This window comes from Dendropsophus ebraccatus, chromosome 14 (genome assembly GCF_027789765.1).
Source record: "Dendropsophus ebraccatus isolate aDenEbr1 chromosome 14, aDenEbr1.pat, whole genome shotgun sequence".
Taxonomy (NCBI): domain Eukaryota; kingdom Metazoa; phylum Chordata; class Amphibia; order Anura; family Hylidae; genus Dendropsophus; species Dendropsophus ebraccatus.
In genome coordinates this window covers 9,826,833-9,839,965 of record NC_091467.1, presented here as the reverse complement: position 1 = coordinate 9,839,965, position 13,133 = coordinate 9,826,833, and the positions used below count along the sequence as shown (strand labels likewise).

Below are 13,133 nucleotides of genomic sequence, written 5' to 3'. Positions count from 1 at the left end.
ACCTAACTACCAAATGGGGATCTACCTATCTACTATATAATCTACCAAATGGGGATCTACCTACCTACTATATAATCTACCTAACTACCAAATGGGGATCTACCTACCTACTATATAATCTACTATATAATCTACCAAATGGGGATCTACCTACCTACTATATAATCTACCTAACTACCAAATGGGGATCTACCTATCTACTATATATTCTACTATATAATCTACTATATAATCTACCAAATGGGGATCTACCTACCTACTATATAATCTACCTAACTACCAAATGGGGATCTACCTATCTACTATATATTCTACTATATAATCTACTATATAATCTACCAAATGGGGATCTACCTACCTACTATATAATCTACCTAACTACCAAATGGGGATGTACCTATCTACTATATAATCAACTATATAATCTACCAAATGGGGATCTACCTACCTACTATATAATCTACCTAACTACCAAATGGGGATCTACCAAATGGGGATCTACCTATCTACTATATAATCTACTATATAATCTACCAAATGGGGATCTACCTAACTACCAAATGGGGATCTACCTACCTACTATATAATCTACTTAACTACCAAATGGGGATCTACTTATCTACTATATAATCTACCTAACTACCAAATGGGGATCTACTTATCTACTATATAATCTACCTAACTACCAAATGGGGATCTACCTATCAACTATATAATCTACTATATAATCTACCAAATGGGGATCCACCTACCTACTATATAATCTACCTAACTACCAAATGGGGATCTACCTATCTACTATATAATCTACCAAATGGGGATCTACCTATCTACTATATAATCTACCTAACTACCAAATGGGGGTCAACCTACCCACTTATTATATATTCTACATAACTAAAAAATGGGGGTCTACCTACCTACCTATCTACTATATAATCTACCTAACTACTAAATGGGGATCAACCTACCCACTTATTATATATTCTACCTAACTACCAAATGGGGGTCTACCTATCTACTATATAATCTACCTAACTACTAAATGGGGATCAACCTACCCACTTATTATATATTCTACCTAACTACCAAATGGGGGTCTACCTACCCACTTATTATATATTCTACCTAACTAAAAAATGGGGGTCTACCTACCTACCTTCTATAATCTACCTATCTACCAAATGGGGGTTTACCTACCTACTATATAATCTACCTAACTATTCATGGGGCCCCATAACAAAAATTTGTATCCCCCCCCCCACATACTCACCTAGCCGAACGCATCGCTTGAGCGCCAGGGGCTGTGAGAACGAAGGAAGGAATGCAGGCTGCGCAGGGGCCTCTGGGGTATTAGAGGAGGGGATGGTGGGGATGGCTCTGGGACACTGGCAGGAAGGGGTGGGGTGGCCATGGGTTACGGGGTGGGGAGGTTGGGGTGATAGGAAACTGCAGGTGCAGGTGGCCCTGGGACACTGCTATTTATGATCCTACATTTATTTAATAATAATAATAATAATAATAATATAATATGTTGATTACCAGTCGTTTCAGTTACCTTGAAAAATATGTGTGTGTGTTATATTTTGCCGTAAAGCAGACATTAAAAACTGCTGTTATTTAATACAAAAGATGGCTAAAAAAATGTGTGAACATACAGATAGCACAGGGAATGGTGTTAGGGTGCCACCCTGTGGGCATTATTATGTATTACATATGAGCCTATCACAAATGTGTCAATTCATACAATTGAAAGATAAAATAGAAGCACTCTTGGGCTGTGCTCACACGGAGTATTTCTGGCAGTATTTTGATCAGTATTTTTCCAACCAAAATCAGGAGTCTGGACTGACAGGGCAAAATTATAATGAAAGATTTGCAGAGTTTCTGTGTTTTCAATCCACTCCAGGTTTCGGTTGAAAAAAGACTGACCAAAATGATATATGTGAACATGGCCTTAACCCCTGAGGGCTGCAGCTAGTTTGGGCTTTAATGACCTAGCTCAATTTTCAAACTCAGACCTGTCTCACTTTATGGCTATGTTTACACTACCTAAAAGTACGGCTGTTGTTGCCATCGGCAGGGTGGAACAATGCCTCTACTTCAATGGGATCCTGGCCGGAGCGTATACACATCGTATACGCTCCGTCCGGGATCCCATACGGACCCGCAAATAACTGACATGTCAGTTTTCTGCGGCCGCAATTCATTGAATCGCGGCCGCAGAAAGACCTGTCAGTTCACACAATGAAGCGAGCGGCTCCGGACGCTTGCTTTATTGTGTGCTATGAGGAGTTCTGATGCGGGCGCACGCTGATGCCGGAAAGATCATCCGGGCAGATGATCTGGGCAGAGACCGGCCATTCCATGTCCCGGTCGGTCTCTACGTATTGTGAACATAGCCTTATGCAGTAACATATGCTAGCCAATCTTTTTTATCTCTTTTATGACATATTTTCTGAAGCAGATTGATAAAAATGTTTTTTGTTTTTTTTAAATTATTTTTTAAGTGTGTGTCGTGCGATATAATTAATGATATAGTTTTATAGATTGGGTTGTAATGGACGTGGCGATACCAAACATGTACAGGTTTTGTGTTTTTATGTGATGGTTTATGGGGAATATAATTCCGGCTGCCGATCCGATGCAGGAGCGGTACCGGAGGAAGGTGGAATCTGATTGGTTACTAGCGGCAACTGAGCCAGGTTTTACTTTATACCATGTTTGATAAATCTCCCCCATATGTACACACACACCAATATATATATATATATATATATATATATATATATATATATATATATATTGCACTGAAGAGATAGGAATTTATTTTAAAATGTAACTTTTATTCGTCTTTTGTTAAAAATTTTATATTCAAAAAAAGTCACCAGAACACAAAAAAACTATTTTCTATTTACACAGCCATCACCAATAATTTAGCTTGTACAAAATTACTAAACTACAAAATTTGATACATTAAATATATATCCGTGCACCTTTATCTTATCTTCAGTCCACGTATTTCATTTACAGTTTATTTATATTCTTTATGTCCCTTTTTTCTTTTTAAAATTCTTTTATTTTCAGTGTAAGTATTCAGATCACTGCGTTTTTTCCACAGATATTTTTTACAAGAAAAATAAAGAGTTTACTTCCCTTGTCTTTTTTTCTTCGGGTTCTCTTCACATCACATAACTTTCAGCCCAACGCGTTTCTTGCTACCACACATCTTCAGGGGCTCACATGTTCCCAGGGACGTTGTTTTGTTCCTCTGTACAGCTCTGTTAGCTACAATGGGAAAACCCCTTCAACTAATATTAGGATTGAAACTCTAATACTCTAATAAAAATAAATAAAAAAATCTAATCTAAATTAGCATAAAGAAAGAAGGCACCACAGTAAATAGAGAGTGTGCCACCTTGTGGTAATTATCATCTATTACATGTATGTATATCTCCAGGAGACATAGGGTAGTGTGCCACCCTGTGGCCATTATTGTGCATTACATATATGTATACTTCAAGGAGTCATACAGTAGGGCGCCACCCTGTGGTATTTATTATGTATTACATATATGTACAGTATATCTCCAGGAAACATATGGTTTGGTGCCACTCTGTGGCCATTATTATGTATTACATATAGGTATATCTCGAGGAGACACGGGGTAGGGTGCAACTCCGCGGCCATTATTATGTATTACACATATGTATCTATCCAGGAGACATAGGGATTATGTATTCCTTTAATATATGTCTGCAGAAGACATATGGTAGGGTGCCACCCTGTGGCCATTACTATGTATTACATATATGTATATCTCCAGGAGACATATGGTAGGGTGCCACCCTGTGGCCATTACTATGTATTACATATATGGATATCTCCAGGAGACATATGGTAGGGTGCCACCCTGTGGCCATAATCATGTATAACAAATATGTATATCTCGAGGAGACATATAGTAGGTTGATACCCTTTGGCCAATATTTTCTATTATTTATATATGTATATCTCCTGAAAACCCTACCATATGTCTTATCGAAATATCCATATTTGTAATACATAATTATGGCCACAGGGAGACACTCTACTCAAATGTTTCCTGGATATATATATATATATATATATATATAATAATGGCCCAAGGGTGTCAACCTACCATATGTCTCCTGGAGATATACATATTTGTAATACATAACTCTGGCCACAAGCTGGCACCCTACCATATGTCTTCTGCAGACATACATAATCATGGCCATACGGAGGCAGGCTACCCTATGTGCCCTAGAGAGATACATATGTATAATACTCAATAATGGCTACAGGGTGGTACCCTACCCACATGTTTCCTTGAGATATACATAGATGTAATAATAGGCCATACCCTATCTCTTCTGGAGATATATGTTTATGTAATACATAGTCAATGTCCCAGGGTGGCACTTTACAAAATGTGTCCTCGAGATATGCATATATGTAATACATAATAATGGCCACAGGGTGGCACCATCCCATATGTCTCCTGGAGATATACATACACTTAATACATTATAGGGTGTCGCCCTATTACATGTCTCCTAGAGATAAATGTATATGTAATACATAATAATGGCCACAGGGTGGCACTCTACCTTATATGTTTCCTAGAAATATACATCCTGTGGCCATTATTATGTATTGGTGCATTTACTCCATCTGACTGTATCTGTATATAGAGCTCACTGGTCAGAAATAAAGGCTTCCTGCCAATTGTATTATTACCCACCAGCAGATATATTATCGTGCTCCACAGTGTCAAAGGTTTCATGTAATCTGATGTTACTAGTGTGTATTACCACTAATCTCTGTATACCTCTGTGTAGCTCATTGTAATCTCTGTATACCTCTGTATAGCTCTGTGTAATCTCTGTATACCTCTGTATAGCTCTGTGTAATCTCTGTATACCTCTGTATAGCTCTGTATAGCTCATTGTAATCTCTGTATACCTCTGTGTAATCTCTGTATACCTCTGTATAGCTCATTGTAATCTCTGTATACCTCTGTGTAATCTCTGTATACCTCTTTGCAGTTTATTGTAATCTCTGTATACCTCTGTGTAGTCTCGGTATACCTCTGTGTAGTCTCTGTATACTTCTGTGTACTCTCTGTATACCTTTGTGTAGTCTCTGTATACCTCTGTACTCTGTATACCTCTGTGTAATCTCTGTATACCTTTGTGTAGTCTCTGTATACCTCTGTGTAATCTCTGTATACCTTTGTGTAGCTCATTGTAAGGTAAAACCTCCTGTAAATGTCTCTTCCCTGCTGGTGACATCCCTTCAGCATCACACGGTGCATTCTATAGGGTTCTACGGAGACCACAGGGTATAAGATTCTGCAATATCTGAGGCATGCTGTGTGAGGTTCTGCAGCAGCTGAAGTATGTACTGCGCTCTACAGCAGATGATTGAGGTTCTGCAGCAGCTGAGGTTTGTCTTATAAGTTTCCACAGCAGCTGTAGTGTGTACCCTGATGTTCTGCAGCAGCTGTAGTGTGTACCCTGATGTTCTGCAGCAGCTGTAGTGTGTACCCTGATGTTCTGCAGCAGCTGTGGTGTGTACCCTGATGTTCTGCAGCAGCTGTGGTGTGTACCCTGATGTTCTGCAGCAGCTGTGGTTGGTATCCTGATGTTCTGCAGCAGCTGTGGTGTGTACCATGATGTTCTGCAGCAGCTGAGGTGTGTACCCTGATGTTCTGCAGCAGCTGTGGTGTGTACCCTGATGTTCTGCAGCAGCTGTGGTGTGTACCCTGATGTTCTGCAGCAGCTGTGGTGTGTACCCTGATGTTCTGCAGCAGCTGTGGTGTGTACCATGATGTTCTGCAGCAGCTGTGGTGTGTACCATGATGTTCTGCAGCAGCTGAGGTGTGTACCCTGATGTTCTGCAGCAGCTGTGGTGTGTACCCTGATGTTCTGCAGCAGCTGTGGTGTGTACCCTGATGTTCTGCAGCAGCTGTGGTGTGTACCCTGATGTTCTGCAGCAGCTGTGGTGTGTACCCTGATGTTCTGCAGCAGCTGTAGTGTGTACCCTGATGTTCTGCAGCAGCTGTGGTGTGTACCCTGATGTTCTGCAGCAGCTGTGGTGTGTACCATGATGCTCTGCAGCAGCTGTGGTGTGTACCCTGATGTTCTGCAGCAGCTGTGGTGTGTACCATGATGTTCTGCAGCAGCTGTGGTGTGTACCATGATGCTCTGCAGCAGCTGTGGTGTGTACCATGATGTTCTACAGCAGCTGTGGATTCTTCTGCAAACTCCAACAAAATTGGTCTTTTACAAATGGACAAAGACCATAAGTTTTACCTATTCCTGATACCATCCACAGGGGGGCAATAGTGAGCCACCTGTCCTCCCCACTGACCTACATCTTCCAATAGGTAAAATAGCGAAAGCTACCTCTCTGGCGCCACCTTTAGGGGGCTCCCTGTGTCATTCAGGGAGATGAGGTAGAGGGAAACATGACAAGGACTTAAAAAAAAAAAGCTTCATTTATTAAAATCATAAATATCATAATTCTTCTGTACATCTCATTGTTCTCACAATTATCTCGAGATAAAAATAAATTATTAACTTATAGGTAAAACCGACAGAACATTTCACCATAGACAATAACACAAGTGCACTTCTGCTTTAGATAAAAGAAAATCCCTGTAAGACCCCGAGACGGCGGCTACTGTCACCGATCTCATTCAACCGCAAGATGGCCACCACTACGGCTCTTTCCAAGCTTCTCCGCAGACTTCTAAACTGATGGTAAAACTCCTTAAATTCATCATCACTGGGGTCTGACAGATGCTGGACTATCAGATATTCCAGAGTATTGGATGGTCATAGAAAAGAATATGGAATTCATTCATAATGGAGAAGAAGCTTAAAGGGGTACCCTGAAAAATATGTTTGTTTTTAACTTGTGTGAGAAGGTTACATAGATTCGTAATGTATTTCTATTAAAAAAAAGCTCCAGTTTTCCAGTACTTATCATCTGCTGTATGCTCTGCAGGAAGTGGTGTATTCTCTTCAGTCTGACACAGTGCTCTCTGCTGTCACCTCTGTCCATGTCAGGAACTGTCCAGAGCAGCAGCAAATCCCCATAGAAAACCTCTCCTGCTCTGAACAGTTCCTGACATGGACAGGGGAGGCAGCAGAGAGCACTGTGTCAGACTGGAAAAAATACACCACTTCCTGGAGGACATACAGCAGCTGATAAGTACTGGAAGCCTGGAGATTTTGAGATCGAAATAAATTACAAATCTATATAACTTTCTGACACCATTAATATAACCCCTGTGTATATGCTCTATAAGGGGTATATAATATACAGGGATTACTCCAATAGGACAATTCCTCTAAGTTTCTCTCTATTACCAAACATACCGAGCAATACCGCCTTTCTCCAGTAGTGGCCACTGCAGCTAAAACCTTTCGCTTCCTGCCAGAGATTCCGCCTCGGCGATCGGCTGATTTCCAGCTTCTATCTGCATTGTCTTCGGCAGCTCTGACCCAGATGTTCGACCTTTCTGAATGATCAGATTTTGGACCTTTCCAGACTACTTGGAAACAGTCGATTTTTGAACCATTTTGAATGTCGGATTAATGGAAGTTTTTTTAGCCCTTCTTAGGAGTCTGGGATCACTGCGGCGGCCGCCCCGTCCACCCCCCAGAATGCAGACTGATTTACCAATAATTATTTAAAACACGGAAAAAGCTTAGAAAAATAAATTCTTCCCATTTGTCTGGAAGCTGTGTGATGGTCCTGAGTGGGGGGTCCAGTGTCTGGGAGAGAAGCCCATAGAGACGATCCCATAGCCGAACAGACCGGCACCATGACGGGAGATGCAAGAAGGTGGCACCCTCCATACCCATGTCCTGCAGGTACCACCTTATTCTTCCATCCAGTGCCGCCATCTTTAGTCCCTCATGTAGAGCTTTATCACCCCGGCATTGTGCAGCTGCTGCCACAGTCTCATTTCCCTGAGGAAGCTGTGGTTGATATAGAAGGCGACCCGGTGGTAGGTGGTGTCGTAGTAGTGGTCGGAGAATTCAGCATAGTTTGGCGTCATAAATCCATAAGCGCTGACCTGGTGATACAAGAGTGGCAGGTGTTAGTCTTGATGTGGCGATGGCACTTTTGTCTGTGCCCATGTAAATGCTATAAAATGATGCCAAGAGCTGGGTGTGACTGTGACCTCTGCACCCCCTATGGCTACAAGTAGGGGTTCTACTGGGCATGGACACCCCTCAGGATATTTCCTGAAAGGTGTCCATGCCAGAAAACAGACCCAGAGATTTTAGGACATGTCCTATAATTGGCTGGAAAGGCATGGATGCCCCATAGAGTCCCATGAGGGCATCTGGAATTCTGGACAGTTCTGGATGCACATCTAGAAACTGTTCTGAATTTCGGACTCTTTGCTTGGCAGTTTGGGCCAGTGCCAGCACCTAGGTAAGTGCCACCAGGAGCTGACACTTGCCCTTTAACTGTAGGTGCTCCTAACCTGGAGCACATAAAGTTTAAAGTGGTGCTGACAGAGCCAGCAGCCATTGACTCCCCGCCCTGTCAATCACTCTTTTTGCAGGATGCAGCACTATATCTCCGGCCACAAGAGGCCACTCTATCCCCTCCAGTGCTGCAACGTATGAGTAACATCATTTGTGCGCTTGCGGAACCAGAAGACTAGGAGAAGTCGTCTGGGAGCACAGCTGCCGCCTGCAGCAGGTGAGTATGTATGCAGTCAGTAAACACTGATGGGTTTCATGAAGTTTCCTAAAAGTCTTCTTGATCAGTGTTTCCTGACCATAAATATGGCCACAGGAGTGGAACGGGGTCTAACACTGCACCTAACAAATTTAGAAATGGGTATATGGTTCTCAGCCTCCCTCAGTAGTGCAGCCTTTGGCTTTGGGCCTGCAGCTCCAACCAATCACATCTCAGCACAGAAGGTATAAAACAACTGCTGTTACAATATAATGCACGCTTAAGCTAGGCTTGATCACACATAATGGTCATGGAGCGGTGCATTAATCCTGTCTGTAATGCTGTTTCCAACCACCAGGTGGCGATCTGGTTGTAACTGTTTACTATATAATAATTAAGCCGCCGTAATAATTGATCCTTAGCACAAGTGCTGTACACTGTTTTTTTTGCTGCTATAGCCGAACCTTATTAAATAAACACAACCGCTAATTCCTTATAAGAATCTTATTGACTAATATTTGCCCTGAAGGCTGCACCTGTGATTACACGCATGAATGGCCAAGTATGTATTAAGGGTTGCCACATTTACCAGCAATGACAACTGGCAGGATGAAAACAGGTTGGGGCATGGCTTCACTTTTATTATATGTGTGGGATCCAGGCCAGCTTCACTGGTGTTGGAAGCAAAGGTGTCAATGTCAGATTTCCTGACGGTCTAGGCACAAAAGGGGTCAATGCCAGATTCCCTGACTGTCTAGGCACAAAAGGGGTCAATGCCAGATTCCCTGACTGTCTAGGCACAAAAGGGGTCAATGCCAGATTCCCTGACGGTCTAGGCACAAAAGGGGTCAATGCCAGATTCCCTGATGGTCTAGGCACAAAAGGGGTCAATGCCAGATTCCCTGACTGTCTAGGCACCAGTGGCATAGCTACCATAGAGGCAGGGAAGGCGGTTGCTATGGGGCCCCTGAAGGTAGGGGGCCCAGGGAAGATAAGAGCCTCCTGTGTCCTTTTGCTTAACCCCTTATTTACTGCAGTGTGTAAGTGACCCAGTGTTCTCTAACATGCTGCAAAACAAAAAAGGGTTAATACAGAAGACAATTAGTCCTCTGCCTGACTACTCTGATAACCTCTGACCTCTGTTCTCCGAGTTCCTGCAGAGGTCAGGGGTTATCAGTGCAGGAGTAGAGAGCTAATTGTCTTCTGTATTAACCCTTTTTAGTGTTGCAGCATGTAAGAGAACACTGGGTCACTTACACACTTAGTAGGTAAAGGGTAAAGCATATAACCATCACATCACAGATAACAATAACTTATATGGATTCAGCTCTTCCTTGGCTGGTCGCTGGCCATTTTTCATGGGACGAATATTGGGTAAATGACCCTGAGGCTCTTTCCCTACAGTCGCCATCATTTCCACTATAGTAATGACCAATTCTATAGAGTAATATGGCAGCAGCAGATAATAAGGCGGTGTAGGATGGAGATCATATAATGTACGGTAACCATACTGTCTCCCAATAAGGCGCCCGCTCACCTGGTCACAGGTGTGTATAGCAGCCAGCAGGATCGAGGCCCCGGTGGACGGACGATAAATGTCACGATGTCTTGTGTTTAAAATAGGATCAAGAAGGAACCTGGGAAAGTAAAAATAAATAAGAATGAAGCAGAGGATTGATGGCTGCTCCAGTAACCCCACTCCCTTATGTTAAAGGGGAATGACGAAACTAACCGGAGTTCCCAATTCTTCATACCAAGTCTCTTTACTTAGCAAATACTTCAAAATATTTCTTAGTAACCATAGACACAGGTGTAGGGAGAAAGCATTGCCTGGCATCCATTGTCACTTCTACTATAAGGCTGGGTTCACACACTGTATACTTCAGGCTGTATTTGGTCCTCAAGTCAGGTCCTCATAGCAACCAAAACCAGGAGTGGATTGAAAACACAGAAAGGCTCTGTTCACACAATGTTGAAATTGAGTGGATGGCCGTCATATAACGGTAAATAAAGGCCATTATTTCAATATAACAGCCGTTGTTTTAAAATAACAGCAAAAATTTGCCATTAAATGACGGCCATCCACTCAATTACAACATTATGTGAACATAGCCTTTCTGTGTTTTCAATCCACTCCTGGTTTTGGTTGCTATACAGCCTCACAAATACAGCCTCAAATATACATAGTGTGAACCCATAATACTGTACAAGAGTATACGGTATAACTAGTATACCAACCATATGTGATCCTGTTACCTATAGCAGGAGTGTAATTATTGTGTTTGCTAAAGGACAATAGATGGGGGAGGTGCACCTATCCAGCGAGAGGAATCTGATTTACACTCTCCTTCATTCAATGGTGACGGACATACTGCGGATTTGAGCCCCATTGATCTATATGGTGTGCCGTCCTTCTTCCTTTACATTACACATGCACATGTAGCAGAGCTAAGGGTATGAGATGTAGCAGAGCTAAGGGTATGAGATGTAGCAGAGCTAAGGGTATGAGATGTAGCAGAGCTAAGGGTATGAGATGTAGCAGAGCTAAGGGTATGAGATGTAGCAGAGCTAAAGGTATCACATGTAGCAGAGCTAAGGGTATCGCATGTAGCAGAGCTAAGGGTATCGCATGTAGCAGAGCTAATGGTATCGCATGTAGCAGAGCTAAGGGTATCGCATGTAGCAGAGCTAAGGGTATGAGATGTAGCAGAGCTAAGGGTATGAGATGTAGCAGAGCTAAGGGTATGAGATGTAGCAGAGCTAAGGGTATGAGATGTAGCAGAGCTAAGGGTATGAGATGTAGCAGAGCTAAGGGTATCGCATGTAGCAGAGCTAAGGGTATCGCATGTAGCAGAGCTAAGGGTATCGCATGTAGCAGAGCTAAGGGTATCGCATGTAGCAGAGCTAAGGGTATCGCATGTAGCAGAGCTAAGGGTATCGCATGTAGCAGAGCTGAAGTCACTTGATGGTAAAGTCTATAAGCATGGATGAACTTAAAGGGAACCTGTCACCCAGGAGGATGGCGCCGAGCCCGCCCGACCCCTTAGTGGAGCCCCAAACACTTACCCTTTCCTGCAAGTCCCGCTCTTGGACCCGGTCCTGGGACAGGGATGTTGCCGTCAGAAGCGGTGTGCTCGCTCAGCAGAGATGAGTCCGATGCCCATAGAGAATGACGGCTCCAGTCGGACTCATCTCAGGTGATTAGCATACAGCGCACGCTCACGTTCCGTTGCCGATATCTCCGTCCAGGGACCGGTTCCAAGAGCGGGACTTGCAGGAAAGGGGAGGTATCCGGGGTCCACCAGGGGGGTTGGGCGGGCTCGGCGCCGTCCTCACGGGTGACAGGTCCTTTTTAAGCCTTTCACATCAGGTGATGCCACTAGTTTTAGCCTACCCAGGCTTGTATAGTAACAATCAGTGGCGTAGCTATAGTGGTTGTAGCAGTCGCCACTGAGTCCACAAGCCAGGCGCCTTTGCCCTTCACTGTGTCCCCTACTTTTTTAGCACAGCTGCCTACATTCACATAGACCCATTGATGAAGGCTACTGCTAAACGGCTCTGAGTGCGGATCCTGCCTGTGTCCCACCCATTCTCCACCTGTGTCCCACCCCTTCCATGTTCGCATCCCGCCCATCCACACCTGTGTCCCACCCCTTCCATGTTCGCATCCCGCCCATCCACACCTGTGTCCCACCCCTTCCATGTTCGCATCCCGCCCATCCACACCTGTGTCCCACCCCTTCCATGTTCGCATCCCGCCCATCCACACCTGTGTCCCACCCCTTCCATGTTCGCATCCCGCCCATCCACACCTGTGTCCCACCCCTTCCATGTTCGCATCCCGCCCATCCACACCTGTGTCCCACCCCTTCTATGTTCGCATCCCGCCCATCCACACCTGTGTCCCACCCCTTCCATGTTCGCATCCCGCCCATCCACACCTGTGTCCCACCCCTTCCATGTTCGCATCCCGCCCATCCATGCCTGTGTCCCACCCCTTCCATGTTCGCATCCCGCCCATCCACACCTGTGTCCCACCCCTTCCATGTTCGCATCCCGCCCATCCACACCTGTGTCCCACCCCTTCCATGTTCGCATCCCGCCCATCCACACCTGTGTCCCACCCCTTCTATGTTCGCATCCCGCCCATCCACACCTGTGTCCCACCCCTTCCATGTTCGCATCCCGCCCATCCACACCTGTGTCCCACCCCTTCCATGTTCGCATCCCGCCCATCCATGCCTGTGTCCCACCCCTTCCATGCTTACATCCCACCCATTCCCTGTTCACATCCCACCCTTGCCCCGCCCCCCCCACGCTCACATCCCGCCCATTCCCCTCCTGTGCTCCGCCACTTCTACGCTAGCATTCCACCCATTCCAATTGAGGGATTGCATATA

The 13,133-nt window shown here is 44.3% G+C and overlaps 1 protein-coding gene and 1 long non-coding RNA gene across 2 annotated transcripts in view; one reads left to right on the top strand and one right to left on the bottom strand.

Moving 5' to 3' along the window:
* LOC138772746 (uncharacterized) overlaps positions 1–13,133 on the top strand; it is a 98,683-nt gene that overhangs the window by 33,654 nt on the left and 51,896 nt on the right. The window lies entirely within an intron of this gene.
* LOC138772745 (alpha-N-acetylgalactosaminide alpha-2,6-sialyltransferase 2-like) overlaps positions 6,508–13,133 on the bottom strand; it is a 39,266-nt gene continuing 32,640 nt past the window's right edge. The window contains exons 8-9 of the mRNA XM_069953362.1: positions 10,271–10,370; positions 6,508–8,116 (exon numbers count right to left, since the gene is read on the bottom strand). Coding sequence (XP_069809463.1) covers positions 7,946–8,116; positions 10,271–10,370 — 271 coding nt within the window. The 3' untranslated portion in view covers positions 6,508–7,945. The remainder of the gene's footprint in view (positions 8,117–10,270; positions 10,371–13,133) is intronic.